The 22,779-nt window shown below is 38.7% G+C and overlaps 1 protein-coding gene across 4 annotated transcripts; it reads left to right on the top strand.

Moving 5' to 3' along the window:
* Nucleotides 1-529: 529 nt before the first annotated feature.
* LOC149025521 (uncharacterized) lies at nt 530-22,776 on the top strand. 4 transcript variants are annotated; one of them, XM_089145731.1, is made up of 10 exons: nt 531-1,288; nt 2,355-3,359; nt 3,540-6,313; nt 8,636-8,759; nt 9,932-10,017; nt 11,792-12,033; nt 16,337-16,423; nt 20,875-20,986; nt 21,259-21,463; nt 21,545-22,776. In XM_089145731.1, the coding sequence occupies exons 2-10, from the start codon at nt 2,399-2,401 to the stop codon at nt 21,850-21,852; spliced, it is 4,899 nt and encodes a 1,632-aa protein (XP_089001857.1). In that variant the 5' UTR covers nt 531-1,288; nt 2,355-2,398; the 3' UTR covers nt 21,853-22,776. The 4 variants fall into 4 exon arrangements, 3 of the variants coding, with proteins under 3 accessions (XP_089001857.1, XP_089001855.1, XP_089001856.1); XM_089145729.1 differs by having other exon boundaries at nt 2,355-6,313; XM_089145730.1 differs by having other exon boundaries at nt 2,355-6,313; nt 20,887-20,986; nt 21,545-22,775.
* The last annotated feature ends 3 nt before the right edge of the window (nt 22,777-22,779 follow it).

Below are 22,779 nucleotides of genomic sequence, written 5' to 3'. Positions count from 1 at the left end.
CCGTCTCGACCGGGGTCGAGGGTCGGACTAGGTATGAACCCGGTCTGATCATAATTCCTCCGTATCAATACTACTTTCGATCAATTTAAGAGATTTGCACAATGATGAAGTCACCTTCTACCCAGAAAAAAAAAAGTTCATTGACAATGTCATTATTCTATAGATATCTCTACTGAATGCCTTAACGGTCTACTAAAGATAGTTGCAGTTAATGAAACTGATATATTTCCAGAGTGAGAAATGTATTAGATGAATACCCTATTAATGGTGGCTCCTATTGGAATACGAAGAAGATACCTAGTGCTCAATTGCTGATACAATACATTCCAGGGTGTTGAAGGTGAATATTCACATGTTCTTTTTTCTTCTTTGGGGAAGAACATTGAGATATTCGACTGCAAGTAAATCTATCCTTACCTTTATTTCCTACTTTAAAGTGGCCCAGATTAGAAACGCAATAAAATCTTGAGTTCCATTTGAATATATCTCTTATCCCTCCATTGTATCCACCGTGTCCTAACAAAAAGGTGCTTTTTTTTCGGATACAATAATCAAGACGAAGCACGAGAGGGGCCAAGGGCCGTAATCACCTTCAATTAGGTTTCTAATGGCGGAAGAGAACGAAGCAATGCCGTTCATATCACACCCAGGAGAGGATCACGGAAAAGGCGAAGCATGCATGCATTTCCCTCTATTTTTCCCACTGCAAAAACAAACGTAACAGTACGAAAGTCTCAAGCACGAGTGGCTGCAAAGGGGTTCTTCAGTTACAAATTAGATTATTCGGTTTCTCAGTCATTCAATTCAAAGTTCGAATATTTGAGATCTTTAGAATTACATGAGTGAGGGAGAAGAGAGAGACAGAGAGCACAAATGCACAAGAAAAGCGTTAAACAACGAAGTTAGAGAGCTTAAACCTCTCGTCTCATATACAATGAGCTAAAACCCACTTTTAAAATGGGTCCGTAGAAAGAGAGGGACAGTCCATACGGTACATGGAAGGTGTGAGTGGAGAGGAGAACGAGCGAAGTTTCGTTTCGCACATTATCTCTGTTTGCCAAAGCAAGAGCCAAACCTGGACGTTTCGTTGCATTGAGGTTATAAGTGGGTTGTCTTTCCTTTCAAGGGGTGATGAAGCCAAAGGAAGCTTTGCTTATTCTTTGTGATTCTTCTCCAGCTGTCCTGTTTGCTCTATGTAACGGATCTGCCTTTGTAAGAGAAGAAACCCTAGCCGTGCCCACAATCTCCGTGGTTCTATCGCTTTGGAACTGGAATCGGCATTTCCGAGGTAAGTGTCATTCGCTCTGCTTCTTCCTTGAGTTTCCATTCATTTATTTTCGATTCCTTAATCATGACTTCTATCGCATCGAGTGCATCGGTTTGCATAATGTGGGCTCTTTCATAGATTTTGTGGTTCCAAGCGGAGCTTGGCTGTTATTTCAGTGAAAATGATTTCTTTTCATTTTTAGGGTAGAATTCCGAGACTGGTCGTATTCTTTGTGGGATTTTGTAGTTTTTTCCCCAGCGAAGACATCAAATGAAGATACCGATATAACCGTACGAAATTGGGTGTTTTAGTGGTGTGTGGTTCCAATGCCATACTTTAGCAGAGTTTTCAGATTAGTTTTATTTCTTTCTTTCCCTTTTACAAGAGCATGTCTGTAACTTTCTGCTCGAGGATGAGAAATGCTGAAATTCAGTTTATTAAAAAGCTCTGATTCTCAGGTATGCCGAATTTTGTCAATGTGGGTTTTGGAACTTGGAAGTTGGTTTCGAGTTTTTTCCTTTGGCCTAGCATATAGGGAATTGTGCATTTTATCTGGTTTGTTCATGGGTTTTTTGTATATGAGACTCAGGTAAATGTGGTTTGAAAACAGATATTCATCTGCCTGAGGTTTCTGATTCCTTTCCTGCCGAATTTTGTCAATGTGGGTTTTGGAACTTGGAAGTTGGTTTCGAGTTTTTTCCTTTGGCCTAGCATAGAGGGAATTGTGCGTGTTATCTGGTTTGTTCATGGGTTTGTTGTATATGAGACTCAGGTAAATGTGGTTTGAAAACAGATATTCGTCTGCCTGAGGTTTCTGATTCCTTTCCTCCCCCTCCTCCTTTTTCTGCCTTCCTTCTCCCCTTTTCAAAATTTACCCCCCCTTCCTGGTAGCACTAATTTTATGCAGTTTCTTGATGACATGAGCATGGATTTTATACTCGTCAAGGCTTAGTGGGCCTTTTTCTGTTGATTTGCAATCAGAGATCTCAATTCTCTGCTGGTTAATCGAATTTTGCTGAGCTTTGTTTAACATGGAGAGAAATTAGCTTGTTGGATAACACTTATTCTTATTCTCCTTTGTTTTAAGGAATGATGAGAACAATTTAGCTGAAGTTAGCCCGCAAGATAGACATGTTATTCCTGAAAGAAATCGAGGATTTAAAAGATGATGGCTTTGAAGGGTCAAATGATGAACGGCGGATTTTTATGGACGTTTTTCGTGGAAATGAAAAGGGTTACACCAGCAAGAGGTGTCTTGTTACCGGAGCTATCAATTTTGAAGCAGACAGTAAGCACAAAAATAAGCTGTTGCACACAGATTGTGAGAACTCACCCCTAACAAGTCAGTTCTCCACAAAATCTTTGTTTGTAGACGAATCTACCAATGCAAGTGAGGATGCTAGGCATTTGAAGGACTACCCTTGCCAAATCAGCAGAAGGATTGGTGAGTCAGGGTGTCTTCAGGATGCCTCAGCTTCTTCAGTTGGATTAAATTCCCATGATGTGAATGCCAAGCAAATGAAAGGTTTGTTTGATGAACTCTCTGTTGCGAGGGATAGAATCTCAACTGAAAGTTCACCTGATGTGGGAAGCAAGACTCAGATTGAAACAAGAAAAGAAGTTGCTTCTTGTATCTCCTCTCATGGGTCACATTGTGTTGGTCAAATAATGACATGCCAGTTGGTCGAGTCTTCCGGTCAGGGTGTTATATCAAGTTGTTATCTTCTAAAGCAACTTCATGTGGACCATGGAGGTGACATTGATGTACCTGGTGCTTCCAAGTGTGAAGTAACTACTGTACTTGGAAGGGACTGCCCTTACCAAGTTGGCAGAAGAATTGGTGAATCAGGATGTATTCAGGATAGCTCAGCTTCTTCAGTTGGATTAAATGCCCATGGTGTAAATGTTAAGCTAATGAATGGGTCATTCAATGAGCTCTCTGTTGTGAGGGATAAAATTTCAACTGAGCATTTATCTGAAGAGGGGAACAAAACTCAGATCCAAACTGGAAACAAAGTTGCTTCTTGTATCTCCTCTCCCAATTCACACTGTGCTGGTCAAAAAATGACCTGCCAGCTGGTTGAACCTTCAGGTAAGGGTGTTACATCAAGTTGTCTTCTCAAGCAACATGTGGACTATGGAGATGACATTGTACCTGGTGCTTCCATGTGTGAAGTATCTACTGTGCTTGGAAAGAATGGTACCAGAGTTATTGAGACTATGCCTTCACCTGTTTCTCATGAAAGCTTTATAACAAAAATTTCTATTGCAGATTCATCCATCACTGCCAGAGAAAGGTCCCCAACATCTGAGATAGATATAGTTCCACAGAAGATTGATTCTGTGAAGGATCTCCGTCCATGTCTCCGTTATCATGTCAATAATTTGCTTAAGGCTGCAGGCTGGGGTCTTTCAACGCGAATAAGGAAGGATAGGAATGTTTTGGCTCCAGTATATGTTTCACCTGAGGGGGAGCGTGTGCGTGCATTTCAGAAAGCTTGGTGGTCATGTGGTGAGAGGTTTCAAGCTGATAGATACAGTTTGATGCAGGAAAATCATGAAAAGCAGTGGATTGGTATCAACGAATTCTGGTCGGACTTATCAGACACATTAATGAAAATTGGAAAAGTGGCACATCAAACAGAAACTTGTGCCTCATTGGCTTGTCTGTGGAATACTTTAGATCCTTTTGTTATTGTAGTGTATATTAGTAAAAAGATTGGTGCACTTAGGGGGGGGAAAGTTATCAAAGCAACTAGAAGTGCTTTATTTATCAGTTCAAACAATGTGGATACAGTTAGCAATGAGGTTGTTGAGGGTCAGGCAATTAATCGGGTGCATAATTTACCACATGAATCACCTCCAGCCCTTGGAGGTGCCGAGATTGTTACCTGGGGAAAGGACACTGTCAGTGCGCAGAGTAGCAATAAAGATTTCTCAGTTCATGCTGAACAGAATCAGGGAAGGGCTGTGAAAACTTTGAAAGGTGGATCAATTTATCTCACTGATGCAGAAGGTATGGTAGTGGGAAAAAGTACTGGAAAGGGGATCAGAGGTCAGCATTTTGTAACCTTTGGACATCAAACGGACAGCTTGCATCCGAGCTCTTCACCAATTGGTGTGTCTGATTTCTCATGCAACCATTCTGATTACCAGTTGTATGATGTTCCAATCACTTTGGGAAATATAGATACAGTGTTAGGCAAGGCTGGAAATGTTTTCTGTCTGCAAGAAAGAAACCTCAATGTGACTAGCTCTAATGAGGAGAGTTCTGGACAGAAGGTGGGACGGGAAATTGCTACAGAAGGTCTATCAGATGAATGTGGTATGAAGAAGGGTACAACATTGGATAAGATACGAAAGAAGAACCTGCAAGGCTGTCTGCCGGACCAGTTGGACCATTCAATATCTCATTGTGACTCAGACAACTTGGCTGTGCAGGTTGATACTTGTATGCATTCTGCTCCCTTGTGTTCTGAATTTGTAGAGGCTGTGGTTGAGAGGGTCCCTTATAATTGTAATCAGAAAGATGACCATGAAAGTTTGCCAGTCCTTAATCAGCCAAGCTCTGTAATTGAAAATTTTGAACTTCGTTCTAGTCAACTGTCTGAGCTGTCTGCAGTTGAACGGCAGAATCTGTTTCTTAATCCTTGGGGCATGTTTTGCCATGGAGCTTTGGTTCACAGGGAGGGAAAGGGGCATTCTCAGGAAAATATGCTTGAAACTGCTGATGGAAGATCCATGCATCATGAAAATCTATCTTTTGTTTATAGATGCCCTAGCGGGGAAGTACATTGTCTTGATGAGGTTGAAAAAGAGAAGAGTAATTTGGATTTCTCCTGTCAAGAACCATATTTATTTCAAAGGAAGGTTCCAACAGAAGGACTACAGCTCTCTCGACATCTAGCAGAGGAAAGTAGCAAGGTAGTTGAAACTACAGAAGTTGAAATGGAGCATGCATCTGTGGCAGAAACAGATGTTGATGCACTAAAGAAGGCACCTAAGAAGTCTAAAAAGATATCCGAAATAAAATCATGCATTCATCATAGGGAATTAAGTTTGTCCACTCCTGAGAAGGTTAATTCACAAAATGGCCAGAGACTTAGAACTCGTTCTCAGTTCGGTGAAAGCCACAAATGCCAAAAAGGTGAAGCAAGTACTGATGAAGGCCAGAAAAAATCCTTGTTTATCAGCTCTTCCCAACATCAAGGTGCTAAAAAATACAGAGCTAAGAAGTTGCTGCACCAGTGCAATGATTCTCAAAAAATAGCTGTGGTGACTCACGGTAAAAGAGGTCGAAAGAAGCTTCACTTGGACAATAGTACTAGTGCTGACACTTTGCCAATGAAGACCGGGTCTGAGGATTCTCAGTATTCCAGCAAAATTAGCAAGACAAGAAAATCTGGACGGAAGAGATCACGTCGGTGTCAGATTGAGGATGATGACCTCTTGATTGCTGCCATAATCAAGCCCAAGGATTTTGGGTCCAAACAGTCCTCAACTGGAAGGAAGCACTATAACTCAAAATCTTTGAGGAAGTTTAAGAGTCAGAGCAACAGCTGCAAGTTGCTTCCAAGAAGCCCCGGTAAAGGCGGGAAGCACATGGATGGTAAGCAGTTGTCCATGGGGAAGAGAACGGTGCTATCCTGGTTGATTGATGCAGGTGTTGTATCTGTGAATGATGTGGTCCAGTACCGGAGACAAAAGGATGATGCTGTCGTCAAGGATGGCTGGATTACCAGAGATGGTATACGTTGTAAGTGCTGCGATAAGGTGCTTTCTGTTTCTGAATTCAAAGTTCATGCTGGTTTCAAGCTGTATAGGCCCTGCTTGAACCTTTTCATGGAGTCTGGTACACCATTCACCTTATGCCAGCTTCAAGCATGGTCAGCTGAATACAAGGCCAGGAAAGGTGGGATGCGAGCAACTCAAGTTGATGAAGTGGATCAAAATGATGATACATGTGGACTTTGTGGTGATGGGGGTGAGTTGATATGTTGTGATAACTGCCCATCTACTTTTCATCAGGCCTGCTTTTCTGCACAGGTTTGTCGCTGGAAAATTTATGCATTTGCATGATTCATGCATTTTCTTTGGATTTTCCAATTGGGCATTTTCCTTGTTTAGTGGCGCTGGTTAAATTTAATGATGTGCATTTCATTTCATTTTTGCGTTGATTATGTTGTTGTATAAATGGTTTGGCTAGTTAAATTAACTTGTGAAACCACTTTTTTCGTTTAATTCTGGTTTAATTATCTAGAATTAATGAATCTAGAATCTTATCTAATCTGCCCAGTCAGCAGTCAAGGTGTGGGGTAGTCATTAGCAGTTTATTTTCACCTTATTTCATTTTTCTCTCATTGTGAGTAGTTGGCCGAATTAGGGACTTCACAAGTTGAGCTGTATTTTTAATCTTTTCATAATTCAGTTTCGTAGTCAATTTAGAGACTGTAGGGAATGAAATCAAAGAAGACAACATAGAGAAGAACGATATGTAGGCATCTTACCTACTATGGAGAAGATCTCCCACCTCTCCCTACAAGGACATCTCACTGATGCTGTCTTTTACAATCACAATGGCGTGAACACTCAAGTTCACGGTTAACAATCATGGGCTTTGCTGCTGCTGCTGCTGCTGCTCTCTCTCTTTAGTTTTAGAAGTATGGTAGAAAAAATAGAAAGTATTTGAACTAAGTAGCCAACGATCAAACTAGATTCCTATAAAATCTATTCGCCAGACATGAAACATCATGACAGAAACTCTTATTCTAGAGAACAATAGAAAACTGGTAATAAAAGAAACAAAACAAAGTAGACTACTAAGGTATTTTGGCAGTCCCACTTATCCTCCATTATTTTATAACTCCTAAAGACAGTAGTAGCTTTGGTATAATTCCATGCAAGCTCACTCCATGGGGCCCATGCTAGGTCTACATGAACCATAATTGCATGAACAGTACCATCAAATCAGGGCCTATACAACCTATCACTAGACCTCATCAGAACCAGAACTAGATCCTGGACTTTGGGGATTTATTGAACCTAGATTTTGGTTTTGGTCCTTTTCTTCTTCGTCATGTTTGATCTACATCAGGCTGAAGTGTTGCTGAAGTCATGATTTATCATGATAAGATCATATTGTAGAGAGTATAGATTTATATATAGTTGGCAGAGTATTCAATTACCAACTGCCCATTACTAAATGATTAGAGATTAGTTAAGTTGCCTTTTTTAATGCAATCTGCAATGCTCAACTATTTTACTCTTGTGAACCATGTGATACTGAAGCTTTAATTCCACTGCTAAGCCATCTCAAAATATTATTCTGGAAACAGCCTCTATGTGAAAGCTTGGGTATGGTTTCTTCATTATGACCATCCCTATACCCCTGTGGGGGCCTTGTGCATCGGGTATGCCTTTTAGAAGCATTATAATGAATATTTAAGATTTTACATTGGAACTATATAGTTGGGATGGATATAACGTGCTACAGGTTGTTACTAGGCCCCATATATGTGATTTTTAAGATGTCACATTGTACTTTAGGTGTTGTTTCAGTGTTGAGTTAACCTCCCCCCTCATGGAATTGGGGATATCCAGAAGTTTTGGTCCAAATATCTAATACTACCGTCACCGTTGCCTAGATATTAACATGGAACTACATTTTGAACTGGATCTGCACTATTGGTCAATGCAGGTGAGATGAGACAAAATCTGAGCTATAGACAATCCCGGGTGTGCTTTATCCAATGGCGAGATCGGACTAATCAGACCTCCACATGGCAAGAATGCTGTCCCATCAACCTCTAGTTTAAATATCCCTGTCTAAGGATTTTCACCTAGAGAATCTTGTACGTGATGAAAATGATGAATGCCATGTTTTACAACTCAGATGTTCACATTTTCTGAGATTATGATTTCTGCATGATCGACAACTTTATAGCATGTTTAACATATGGTTTCAGTGATCAGCCTACGATGGTTTGGAGATTGCATTTTTTGGTTTCAAGTACTTAAAACAATACTTAATGTGTTTATAAATGAATCCAGCTGAGAAGTTGTGACCTCTAGAATTTCGCTTCTCTTCTTTTCTGTTATTGTTTCTGAATTTGTTTCGTGTTGGAACTCATTTTTAATTTGCATAACTCTTTTACTATTTTTATTTTTTACGACTTTTCTGTTTTGTTGATTAATGCCATTACATACTAGAACTCCTCCTACTTCTGCTACTTCTACAACTGGATAAGTATAGGGACCTTGATGTACTACTTTATCATGACTTCCTTTTGTTAATGAGAGTTCAGGATGAGGATGATATTCTTGCACAAGCAAATGAGCATCTTCTTATTTTCCCCGTTTTTCCTTCAGGAGCTTCCAGAAGGCAGCTGGTATTGCCCATATTGCACCTGTCGAATTTGTGGAAGTGTGGTCAGTGATACAGAGGCTTCAAGTTCCTTCGTTGTACTAAAATGTTCACAGTGTGAGCATAAATGTAAGCTTTTCTCCCTTTTGTCTTTTATGAGATATCTCCTGAATGCTTCCTGAAGAAGTGAATTTTGTTACTAACATCCTAAAGATATGTTATTTGGATTCCAGATCTTGGAGAATCAATTTAAATAGGTCTGTTGGTATCACAATGGAAAAACATACAATATAGATGGATTTATAACTGCAAAAATGATATCTATTCCTTTCAAAACAGAAAATTGATGTTATCATTTGAAGCTTGACAAATAGTTCAGTCAAGTATTTGAAGATGATATCTGTGTTGCATGTCTTTGATGCTTTGTCATGGTTGCTGTTCCTTCTTGCCTTTTGCTTTCATCCTCAATTGTTGTCTCTTGTTTTATACCTCTCTCCCTCACCCACCCCTTAATAGATATTCTTCTTCAGCTTTTGGATGAAACATTTCTTTCAGGGAGTCCCTAAAATGACCAGGTTGAGTATATGCATCACCTAAATTTTGATTATATATTGATAACTGGAGGTTTCAAGGGGCAATCTATGGAAACAAAGTGGATTATATTGTGCAATTTGTAATTCAGGTTCATACACTTTCTGTTTTCCATGATCATGGCATTTCTTGAAAGTTGATTCTCTTTCAAAAGAAATTTTAAATTGACTTTTTGGTTTTAACATGTGCACTTTCATGATGCATAAGTTAAGCAAACTTGTTCTCCTGCTGTTCAGAGCAACGTTGCATGTAGTCAGCCAAATGTGAACACATATTGTCTTGTCAACATTGATGTTTTAGAGCATAGGGCCCTGCTGTATGAACAGTTATATTGCCTCAATCTACCAGGCCTAACTGGTATGACCTGATCTTGAAGGGGTGAGTATGCATAAAACCTGATGCTGATAATTGTGCAATTGGCTGTAATTGGATGAATAAGCAATCGATTGGGTTAGACTTTTTAGCTGGATCTGGAACCTTTATGTAGTTATTTTAAGGTGGTAGACTCACTAAATGAGTGGGTCAAGCGCTGGTTAAAACATTAATTATGTGATTTACATCTCTTCCTTCTACTAGTTCCAACAAATTAAACCTATTTCCTGTTAAATTTTTCGTGCTTGTTTCTAGTAATAACATTATTATATGAAGTTGACATTGTCTCCTTGTTTACTATTTCTCCTGAAAACCTTTATCATGATTCTCTTGAACAGATCATAGTTCATGTGTACAAGAAAGTGATATGCATAAAGAAGACATAGTTTCTGGTACATGGTTTTGTGGGGAAAACTGTAAGGAGGTATGTCTTCATGTTTCATAATTCAAATTTGAGTCAAGGATGGTTATTGTGTTCTGTTTGAGGTTATAATTCAAATAGAGAAAATATCCAGTGGAATGAGATCAGTTGAGGATTGGGATGGCAATACGAAGTAGATAATTGACATGGAAGCTGTCACTCTGATGGATCTTGTGCTGGCTTCCCCTTGTTTTTTGAGACCTTGCCGATGCTGGCGCAATTCTTCTTTCCCTCCTCCTTGAATTTATCATTGTTATATTGGGTTTTCAGAGTGGTGGGCCAGTTGCAGTGCATTGCTGTGCAACATTCTACTTAGTGATTCTTTTTTAATTGGTGCAGCTGATGCAATTACCAATCCTAGCTATAACTGGAATTGACTATCAGAAATCCTCAAGATCTCCAGAACATTGTGAACTATGTAACTTGCAGCAGGCTAATCAGAGTGTCAGCCTGCTTGATGTGCCAGTTGTCTGAGATCAATCCAGTGATACATGGATTTCTCCTAGTGAGAATGGGAAAAAGAGGAGGCCCTATAGTACTTGTATATAGGCTAAAGGGCTTTAGATGTAGCTCAAAGATCAAGAGATCTAATAACCAGACGTGCGTATCAAATTTGAAGAAGATCTATGTAGAACTCTGGAAGCTATAAACAAAAACGTTAGTCAGAAACTTGGCAGGAAACAAGCTTGCAGCAGACCACTGTTAGGTGAAGTAAAGTTGAGCTAATAAGATTACAAAGACCAAAGATTAGAAGCCACTCCTGTAAAAGAGTCTGTTATACCACTGATGGAAACCTGTCTAGACACACCATGAATCAACACAGCCAAATATTGAAGGAAACTTCAATTATATTACTCATAAATTAGTGGGCAAGTAAGCCATAGGTCAGTGCATGTATGCATAGAATTCATAAAATGATCGTTGTACATTGATTGGGGAATTTGAAGTCAAATCACTGCTGGATATAGTCAAACGGATTAGTATTCGACACTCGTTCCAACCAGGACTCTACAAATCATAACATATACCTGTAATGAAATCTGGACTCGAATTCAGAACGACAATATGAGGAAGAAGAGACAGTTGAGGCACTGGTGTTACTTCGATACCTTCTGTGGAGGAGGATGCAGGACCTGCAGTGTGAGTAGAGATAAAAAAGGGGGGAAAATATCCAATGGTTGATATAAAAACTCTCAATACAATGGCTGTAAAAGGGCCTGTGTGGAAACTGCAACAGCCATGAAGCCAGCATTCTCTTTCAAATTCTATTCCACAGTCTACAAAGACATAATTACATCAAATGATTAACTATGATTTCTGTCAAGATGTGACAGAGAAAGGGAAGGGGAATCATGGGATGTTTGTCATAAATGTGGCCTATTATAGTTTTGACGTGGTTCTGGTGTTCCTGGTTCTATTTAATAAAAGCATATGGGAATCACTATTTCCATTCTCTTTTTTACTAATTCTGGAGAAAGTTTCCATTTGAAATATTATTTGAAATGGATTCTATGGCCTGAAAGTAACTAGGAGTTGAGCACTGGAAATAGCTGTAAAAGAGAACATGGATTGCATTATAATCCGAGTTTGGTATGTCTTGATGTGGACCATGTGGTCAACTGTAATTCACAGCTGGCTTTTATTATGCCATGTTGAAGCTATAACTGTTAGTTGGGACAAGGCTTGTTGTTGTTGTTGTTGTTGTTGTTGTTGAAGCTATAAATTTCTCTTGGCCTGCCTTGTTTGTTGAAATTAATTGATGAATTTATGTTTGCAGGTCTACACGGGTCTTCGTTCTCGTGTTGGTATCTTAAACCATGTTGCAGATGACTTTTCTTGGACGCTGCTGAAATGTATTGATGGTGACCAGAAGATCCGTTCTGTGCAAAAATGTGCACTAATGGCTGAATGCAACTCAAAATTAGCTGTTGCTCTTAGACTTATGGAAGAATGCTTTCTTCCAATGGTGGACCCAAGAACAGGCATAGATATGATTCCCCATGCATTGTACAATTGGGGGTGGGTATTTTCGGTAGTAAACTTATTGCCCCTTCTGTCCATCATTTCCTTCATCTTATGATAAGTGGATTATACATATGGTGGATTGCAGAACTGGCATAGATATGATTCCTTATGCATTGTACTATTGGAGGTGGTATTTCCAGTTGTAAAATTATTGCCCCCTCCATCCATCAGTCCTTTCAGTTATATGATAATACATTTTTTACTGTCTGCAATTTATTTATTTGTTTGCTTGAATTTATATATGGAAGGAAAACTATTTAAAATCAATTTAAAATTGAATTAAGACTGCTGTTTCCCTTCTGGATTGGGTAATTTCTTGATTTTCTGTCCATTCTAGCATATTCTCATCTAAATCACTTGTGTTAGTGAGTAGTTGGAATCAAGTGCAAACCACATCAACAATCATAACCTAATCCCAACTAAATGGGGTTGGCTAGATGGACCCAAAAGAGGCTATGACAATAATAGAAAAGGAGAATCAACAAGAGAAATTAAGGAAAGGAAGCAGTCAAAAGTAGCGGTCATTGTAGCATCCCAGGGATAAACCCCTATGAGGCTTTGGTAACACGAATCCTTGTCCTCCAAACAACTCTCTCCTGTCATACTAGGATTGAGGGTCAAGGCCTATCATAATGCATATCCTTTCTTGTCACTTCTCTAATGGTCATTTTATGCCCATACCCCCATTTGACTCCGTCAAACTGACTGGTCACTCTTGACCTACTGGTGCCTCTACAGGTCTTCTTCGAACATTACCATGTAACTTCAAGTGGCTTTCCCATAGCTTATCCTAGATTGGTGTCACTCTTGAATTTGGGCTAATACAATCACTTCTTATTTTACCTCTGCCACCCTTCCGCCTCAAAAAAATTATCATCCTGCCACTCATCGTATCTTATCTATATTACTCCTCTTAAGTGCCCGATATTGTGCCCCATATGTCAAAGCTTGTCCAGTTACAGTCATGTAGGATTTCCTGTTGCCTCTGTTTGTTTTAACGTACAATGTTTCCTGTAGAATTTTGCATGGTAAGTTTCACTTCATAATTTTTAATTTTATTTTGTTTAAAAGTTCGTTAATTTGTTCTTGTTTTTCTAGCATAAAACAAGCATTGGTAACATTTTTCAACAAGTAAATTTTAAAGTGAATTTTGTAGAGAATTTCCCAGTAAAATTTTATGCTGAAATAAGCAGAGCCTCTATGCTTAACAGGCATGCACTTGTGACATAAAACCCTCAAAACATCTTTCCCCTTCATCCATCCTGCCTTAATTTTGTAGGCAACATCATTCTGAAGGGATTAAGTGTTTCCTACCAAAAAATATTATTTAGGAGTGAAGTACTTAGATTTTGACATGGTTCAGAAGCTCACCTCAATTCACTGTCTCAACTTACAACCGAGAAAAAGATTAAAAAGTAACCATAAAGTAGAAACTACAAATTAGAAGTTACAGAACATAGTGGACAATGATAATTGCATAGACACCCAGTTATAGTGAATAATACATATATTATAGGCATTCTAGTCTTCCATGTCCCAGCAATACAATACTGTGAGTCTGATGTGAACTATGATGTGCCAAAATGAGTCCGTTTATGGCTCAAGGGATCAGACACAAGTTGTCAACTTTTCCTTGCTCCCCTTGCTGCCTTGTTGGTGTCGCATTGGTTTTTAGGCCCTTTCCAACGTGATGGTCGCAATGCTGTCTTGATAACTGTTACAGATAATGAGAGATACCATGATGTAATATGCAGCCAAAAAAATAGGGATCTAAGAAGTGGAATAAGAGAAAGGACAGGGCAATAATGACAACTAGAATTTTTTTTAAAAGGAAATAAGTTAAGCCTAAGAAAGGAACCGATTCCTTTCTCGGAACCGTGACGGTCTTCTACCTCTTGACAGTAATGGCTCTAACATCTAAACCAGGGGAAACAAAGGGGAAGGGAGAAAACCTATGACTAATGACCAGCAACAGAGAATCCAAGAGTAGAAATTGTGTCTCAACCATAGACTGCATAAAGAACCTTCAGAGAAGACCTTCAACTAATTAAACCGGCCACAAACAGGAGTTCACAATTCATCATTGAGTCATCAATCACAAAATCCAAGAGATTTGCATTTCCAGATCTGTAGTAACACTCCTCTTTCTCTCTTTCTCTTTGTCAAAGACAGAAATTCCCAAAAGCCACGACAACTCCAAGAATGAGATTGAACAACAAAGTTCTCCCATGGAAAATGATATTCTAAAAAAAAAAAAAAACAGAACACTTCTCTTTGATCAATCTGCTTATGAACACCCCAACGAGATTGAAAATGTTGTCTTTTTCTTTTCCAGAATTCTTCAAGGTTGCAGGAGCAGAACCATTCACAATTGAATCAGAAAGAATACCTTCGACTTCTTGATCAGATCCGACAAGACCTTAATTTTAATTTTGGATGGTGACAGAGATAAACCCTAAAATTAAAATCTTAGAAAGAAATGTTATAGGGGGAGATTTTCTGTGTTAAATCTTTATGGGAACTCTACTTCATTTACTTCATTGAACTGGGGTCCCGTTCTTTAAACAAGAAACCTAAATGACACTCAAACTGGCAATAGATTATGGCTTTGAGACCATGCAAATAATCCGAGATCTGTAACAAGTACTAGGTAGAGAGAAGAAGAAAGAAATATTGAGGGAGAAGAAGAGAGAGTAATTGGAAAACAGGGTTGGGAATAGAATCTGTGTATTCAACTGAACTGGCAAGAACAGATTAATAATAAACTGAAATGGAATTACAGAAGGAAATATAACTATAAACTCTTACCTAATTAAGCCTAAAGCTTAGTAAAAAACTCACTTAGATTCGGAAACTAATGACCAAAGACCCAAACCAATAAGGAGACCTCTAGGAACCAAAGACCCAGACCAATTAGGAAACCACGATAGGGGGACTTCCCTTATCGTGTTACATCATGTCCTCTCATTATCCCTAACAATAACTATGATTCAACATGCTTTGACCTCTGTCTGCATGACATACGAGTGCCTTGAATTTTCTTCTTGAGTAGGTTGAAATACCCATGATTCTCAAAATCCTGCCAAATTTCAGTATACCAGAACTTTGTTAAGTTTGGGATCTCATATGCAATCTCGTCTTGACTAGGTTGAAATCTGGATTTCGATCCTCTGCTGCCTTACTTACACCCCCTGCTGTTTGCACTCCCTGCTGCTTTGCTACGCATTGCTTGGATGATGATGCCATGTGTTAAAAAAAAAATCCCTTGGTTGCTTATTTTGAAATTTAAAATTTGACCTGTAAAACTATGTGCAAACATTGAGTAGTGGCTTGTTATTCTGAATACATGGCACCATCTGAGCAGTGGGCAGCAAAGCAGCAGTGGTGTCAAGCGGCAGAGGATCAAAATCTTTGAGATCTCAGAGATTTTTCAGATCTTTGAACTATGGTTCTTTAGTGGTCTGGATGCATTAGCAAATTATTTGATGTGGAACCTTAGGAGGGTTTTAGAATGTGAATTTTCTTGAAAACACAATTTTTTTTGGTTTTAAGAAGCTTATAAATGGAGAAAGAAAAGATTCTTTCTTAGACATGCCCATAATAGAATCTGTGTCTTTCATATGTTATCCTTAAGGCTGCACCTTGAGGTATTTTTTTCTTTTACATCATGGTATTGAGGCATATTCCTCATAAGCCCTTCAAAGTAGTCACTCCAATTTAATCCTTTTCTCCATCTTGGCAATTCTGCAGGCTCTGAAGCTCTTGCTCACCGTATGAGTAGCCATTGTGACTTGAATTGGTTTCATCTTCAGTTGCAATGCCACTGGAGATCGACAGCCACCATGCCTCCATCACTAACTCCTTTGAATTTTTCTCATAAGCCTGGTTAAATGAACTTCTATCCTACCAAATTTGGCTCAAGACTTGAAGGATCAAGTCTGTTGATCTAGGCTATGTATTTTTCTCTTTGTGCTGGAGTCTGTTCTGAGATGTTCTTTATCTATCAGTGTTTGCTTTCGAATTTTCATTTAATTTATTTTAGAAATACACAATTTATGGTGCTTTGTGCTGTAATCTTTTGTTTTGCTTACCCCAACTTTTTAGCCCTGACTGTACTGGCAGAAGTAATGTTGAACCAAAACCATGTCAGCATGAGGCTAAATTCTGGTTGATAATAATCTTTATTACATGTGCCTGGTGTAGTTTCCAAAAGACCTTCGTGATTCCATTTGAGTGAGTTGTTTAATTTTTTTTTTCTACTAGCAGAGTGAAATTTTATTCCCTGCATGTTCTTCAGGTCAAATTTTGCACGTCTGAATTATGAGGGCTTTTATACTGTGGTCTTGGAGAAGGGTGATGAGCTTGTATCTGTGGCGTCTATCAGGTACTGCATTAAATAAGAGTTTCCTGTAGTTAATGTGATAACTCTACCTTTGAGATTCCTTAGGTGAAACACGTGATAAACTGAGAGTTGATAATAGATTAGTCTTGAAAAATTACTTGGTTAGATGAGGAAAGTTACTGAGGTAACTTCTGTGCTGGATGGAAATCAAATGCTGTGAACAGAGGATAATAGTAATGTATTATGCATGAAATGATAAGCTATTAGCTCCAAGAAAGGAAAGCTTGGACCCTTCTGACTTACCATGTTAGGGTTATTATTATTATTTGTCTTTTAGGAAGGAGGGAAAAAAATATATTATGAACATGTCAAAAAAGGGATACTCATGTCCTGAGGATGCTGTACAAACTGTAAACAGTATGTAAGAGTCCTGTACATCAAACCGAAGGTACAGCCGCTAAAATGCTGGGCCCTTACTGACGTTTGCAGTTTGTTGCAAAAATTTTATGTATTTAGGAACCACCATCCACCGGGGGTGGGGGAAAGAAGCATAAAGAAACTGCAGTAGATCTGAAAATTGACTTCGGCTACCCTGCCTGCCTAACATTCTTTCCAACCACTGGAGCTAGAAGATTGCCAGTAGGGAAAATCTTTCATCGATTGCAGCTTTACCTTCCACAAGCCTTCTCCTTCCCACTGCAACACCAGCAAGAAGCTGTTGACTCCAAGCAACAACCACAGCTCTCCACCACACTTCTGAGGCAAAATTGCGAGTTACAACCCAAAATAGATGGGGCATACTCAAAGCATAGATGCAGCATATATTTATCAACCTTCAACCCTTCTAAGCAGATTATGAATAGTAAAACTCTTTCCTGAAGCAGCACCCATGTGAAGAAAGATGTACAGAATGGCACCCACTACTTCTGAATATCTTTTTTAAGAATAAACACTTCCCATTTATTTAGCTTTTTGAGGAAGTTGAACAGAGAATTATTCCCAAATCGCCTTGGGATCTTGGTCATATTTCGGTAATTTCAGGTATATTGATTGTATCTTGGATATCACAGTTTGATCAGTATATCACAGAAGTTTAGTTTACTTTTATGTTTGCTACCTTTATCTAGCTTTGTTTTCAACCCACCCAAAAAGAAAGACCCAACTTGGCGAGATCTCGGTCTACTTCAATTTTTTCAACTGCTGAGTTGGCATTGGAGATCAAGTTCTCAAACCTTTTTTATATAAATGCTTTTATTGTGTTCAAACTTCTCTATTAAATAATATAGATGTTAACTCTGTTCCTTTTTCCCGCAAAAAGAAAAACCTTATTGAATGGATATTGATTTGTGTGAATTAGGAGAGAAGTCTTTTGCAAAGAAATATCTATGGAAACTAGTACGTTACATGTTACTTCTTATACTATCACTTTAAAAGGAAGTTTCTGTGTATTTGTCCAATCAGGCTCCTACGATGTTTGCACTTTGGTCATGAATTTTGTTACAAAATTTCTGGTATTTTGATCTTTTCATCAAATGTTCTTTTCTAATCAGTGAAAATATATGCTTATATCTTTTTATTTTTGTATTACATTACAAAGTCATACGTATGGGGAAATCATTTGTACACATTATGAATTATAGGTTTGTACTTAGAAATTCTTTCTTTAACTTAGTGAATGAGTTTGTCTAATGTAAAGCTAACATGAAGGATGATTTAGCCCCAAATAACCCACAAATAGAGAAATAGCATAAAGGACATAAATAATCAGTTTAGGGTCTGTAACAGTCCAGCTCTCAGAAATATGATCAGCCTGGGTTTAATTGAAACTCGTGTGGTAGCAAGCAACTGTTGTAAGTTTTGAATGATTCCAATGATTGGATCAGTCGCCAAAATAGAAACTTAGCTCAGAATAGAGACTTTTGGGCTGTAGCGCAAGCTGACCAGTAGATGGCTCTCAAACATTGGTCGAATGTAGTCCAACTGGGAGGATGTTATTCATACAAATTTGAAGTGAATGTGAAGCCCTGATTCTCAGATATGGGAATGGATCGAAAATAGAAAGTTTAGATTGAATGGTGGAATGAAGTGTTGGATAGATAAGCTTGTGGATTTAATGAATGGGAGAATATGTGATGGAATAAGAGGCTAGTAAACCCAGTAGGGTTTGTTGGATGTTGGGAATAAAGAATTCAACAAACCAAAATTTCAAGCTGCAGACCTGGTTTGATTGAAGGACCTGCAACAGACTTCTAACAAGAGAACAGAGACTGGGGATAGGTGGATTTAGCTCATGATAGCAAGGCTCCTCCAGCCCTAGGTGTTTAGCTCTCAACAGCAAGTTCCTCACCCTTCTTATTGCTCAAGCAAAGAGACAAGAATATACTCAAGCAAAAAGCTTCATGAATTAGTTCATGAAATCTGTGGGCTGTGAACAGTCTGTTTCATATTTATAGAATGCATACTTGCTCCCCAAGTTGCATCAAAGATGATAGAAACTGCTAGACTTTACTGAGCTGGCCAATATTCTCAGCAATAGAAAAAATAGATACTTTTTTCTTTTGGGTGAATAAGCTAATTGTGAAAAAAAACCCAAAGGAAAGAATGTACAAGAGGATCCTGGGGGGGGGGCACAAGCAGCCTATAGCTTGCTAGAGAGGGCTGCAGAAACTAAAATAGAATCGTGCTAGAATTAAAAATTAAAAATTAGGCTTTATCAATCAGCCACATGCTTGAATACCAAAATAGAAACTAATTAATTAGGCAGTTAATAAACTCAAATCAGTGTTCACTCTTCCCAAAAGCTATGGACCCCACAAATCGCCAAAAAGTGCTTTCTAAATAAGACAAAATAGGATGTGACACTCTTCATGTGAACAGTGATTTGGCTTTTTTCTAGAAGCTTAGCTTTGCAACTTGGCCCAATGGAGCCAAGTGATTGGTTCAAAGATGAACCAGCCCTCTTCTTCTTAAACTCTTCTATTATATTTCACTTTGCATCTACATCATTGCTTTAGTAATTGGGCGCTAGTTAGTGCAAGGGTTGGGTTTGAGTCTCATATGACAAAGTCAAAGAAAAGCAAACCAGAGTCTGTAGAGGAAGAAGGGTAGATGGAAGAGATTTGGACAATAGATGGTTCTATTGTATTAAAGCCAATAGGAACAAAACAATTAACTTGAGCAATGATCCAGTCCTGGGGTTGAGGTCTTGTTAGAGCCTGTTCTAGGAAGGCTGCCTATTTCTGCTATGCTTATGTTGTTGCATCCTAGGTAGAAGTGAGTTTCACTATTCAATGAAGTCGTGAATGTGAGTCTCTCTTCCAATATTCTATTTTGTCAATGATTCTGAGGGAATCAATGTGATGTTTGCATCCCACTTCTTCAGTGCAAAGACAGGACAGACTGGTTGATGATATAATGTGGTTTCCTGCATTTCCCTTAGGTTTTAAGAGATGCTATGATAAAAAGGTGTGTATCTTGATCTTCTGTAGTCTTAGTTGTTTTTATCCCTGATTAGCAGTAAATAATGATGAGATGGTGGCTATGATAGAAGATGGGCTTGGATAGCTACCACATTACTCTTGAGTACCTATCTGGGGTTATCTAACTGTTCTGTGAGGACTGTTGCGTTTAACTTTCACCTTTTGTCCTCATCTCCACAGAGGTTGCTTCTATTATCTCTCTTGTAAGAGACGCAGAATGGCTTTGTTCTGCCGTATTCACTGAGCTTGTTGCTGATCCGAGCAACTCTCACATCAGTTCTAATGCATTCGTTCCTCACTTTATCCTTCCTAGTTTAACAGTACATCCATCTTAACTTCCTCATCTCAGCTAAACAATTTTGTAATATGACATTTTATTGCTGCCTAGCTTACAATAGGAATAAAATCACTCAAGCCAAAATACTCACAACAGCAAAAAAGTATTACCTTGCTAATCCTAGAGTTTGATTACAATAGGCATGGCTAAAAATAAGAGCTTAATCTAAACTACTTAGCTAACAAATACAGTCTCTCAGCATGGTATGCATCTTTAGCCTCTCCAATACTTGCAAAGTTCCTAAATATGTTTTCATAATAGGCAAAGTGTGGGTACAGATATTGGGCTTGGGACATGGAGCAAGGCCAAGGTGGAAATCATTTTGGTCTGAAATTACTAATTTTACTGAAATTCATAGAAATTTGGACATCCCATCCAAAGGGGGGAGGGGGGGGGGACCAATAAAGGGAAAATCTGAAATGAGATAATATAGGACATGTACAGTATCAGCTGTGAGAGGCCCAGAATTTCGAATAACAGCTTTATGGATAGGAGCCTTTTCTTTCGATTGCCCTTCTTTTCTCTTTATGGGATTCATATGCACAAAATTCAATCTGGCTTAATTTGTGTACTGGTAAGAAATCATCATATTTTGGCTTTCTCTTCCCTTGCTTATGTTAAAACTTAAAACCATGTGTTAATTATAACATATTTAGAGTACACTGAATCAAACTTAGCTTTTTGTGTAGGGTGCATGGAGTGGAAGTTGCAGAGCTGCCTCTTATTGCTACTTGCAGTGCATATCGCCGGCAAGGAATGTGTCGGCGCCTTTTAAATGCTATTGAAGAGGTATTCATTAGAAGCTGCATTTGAATTTTTGCACCATTCTGGTAGAAAAATTAATTTCTAAATTTTAGATTATATCAGCTTGGATGGGTAAAGTAACGTGTCCTGCTCCTACTTTCTTGGCATACGGGGACAATGTAATGAACTGCCACAAGTTATTCATTACCTAGTTAGTAATAATTACGTGTATTTATCACCTTGCTTGGATGTTCTTAAGTGCATATCTTTAAAACTGTTTTCCTTTGTCAATTGCTGTTTTGCTTATGTGATGGCAGATGTTAGAGTCTTTCAAGGTTGAGAAACTGGTATTAGCTGCTATTCCAAATTTAGTTGATACGTGGACAGTGGGGTTTGGCTTTGAACCCTTGGAAGATAGAGACAGAACTCAACTAAACAAGATCAATTTGATGGTGTTTCCTGGTGCAACATTGCTGAAAAAGAGCTTGCGTGAAACAAAAGCTACAGATATCAAATCCACAGGCAAGCTTTCCTCTCATTTTTATTAGGCATCCTTTTTAATTTCAGGTGTCAGGGGTTGATGCATATCCTTCTGCAATATAGGACTTGGTGATGCATCATCACTATCGAGAATGGAAGGATCAACGGGAAGAGGTGTTGAGTCTGCTGGAGTATCTGACAGAAATTGGAATATTACACTAGTTGGTCCAGAAGTGACTCGGAATCTGAAGCCAGATGAAGATCATGGAAGCAGTCTGCAGAGATGTCAACCTAGACCATCTGAAAAACCTATTCCGATGTTAAAGGAAAGGGAGACATTAACCATCCCAAATGTTGAATGTTGCAGGGCAGAAGAAGACACCGTGGGTTTGTATGATGGGAGTCGGCCTCTATCCATAGAACAGAGTTAAAGAAAACTTGTCTATTGCAGTAGTAAAAGTAAATGTTAGATGAATCCTATGCAATGCCTGGAAGCCGAAAGTGAACAGCAACAAAGTGCAGTCTGATAGTTTAGGGAAGTAACAAAATTTATAAGTGAAATGAATGGCAGCAAGGAAAAGCTTTAGAAAGGTGTAGTGAATGGAGGAAAATTCACCGAGAAACAAACTTAGAGAAGGGAAGAGTGGGAAGTGAATAAATGGTTTCTAGTTCTTGTATTATCACAGAAACACTAGTTCATGCTGGTTCAATGGAGAGCTCAGATCGGTCTCAAAAACGGTTCCCTTATAGTCCTTTGACCTACCACCTTTCTGTTTTAAGTAAATGTTGATGCGAACAAACGTTTTTTGCAGAAAAAATACCAACCAAACTATTAGTGAAGGGAAGCCCCTGTGCTAGTTATAAAAATGTGGTAGAAGACTCTCTTCTTCTCCACATTTGCATACAGTTATGCCTTTGGATCCGCAAACTTCATCATCTACACCATAATACCAGTGATAACAACTCTGCGGTCACATCACTATCTTTTGTGGATCATTATTGCCCAATGATTATCTCATCAGGTTAGCTCGGTAGCCCAAGATAACGATTCCTATTGGGGATATTGTTATCATCTGGAATTTCATCCTTAAAGACCAAATAGACAATTCATTCTTGATGTCACCATTTTTATCCCTGGAAGCACCATTTTCTGGTTTTAAAAAGCTGACAAGGACGACGTCTGGTTTTATTGTTTTAAATCTACTGGCAGAAATTTGCTTTTTTTTGGCATGCATGGTAATAGCGGAGACAAACCCGGGTTTATACCAACATTAAATTGCAGGTGGGAGTTTAGAGATTTGAGATCTGTGCTCCTGAGAGCAATAAATATCTTCTTCACCCATGATAGTGTCAGCCAT

Source organism: Hakea prostrata, chromosome 2 (assembly GCF_041222555.1).
Source record: "Hakea prostrata isolate BN-2017 chromosome 2, UWA_Hpros_2, whole genome shotgun sequence".
NCBI classification, from domain to species: domain Eukaryota; kingdom Viridiplantae; phylum Streptophyta; class Magnoliopsida; order Proteales; family Proteaceae; genus Hakea; species Hakea prostrata.
This window is presented reverse-complemented; position numbering and strand designations above follow the sequence as displayed.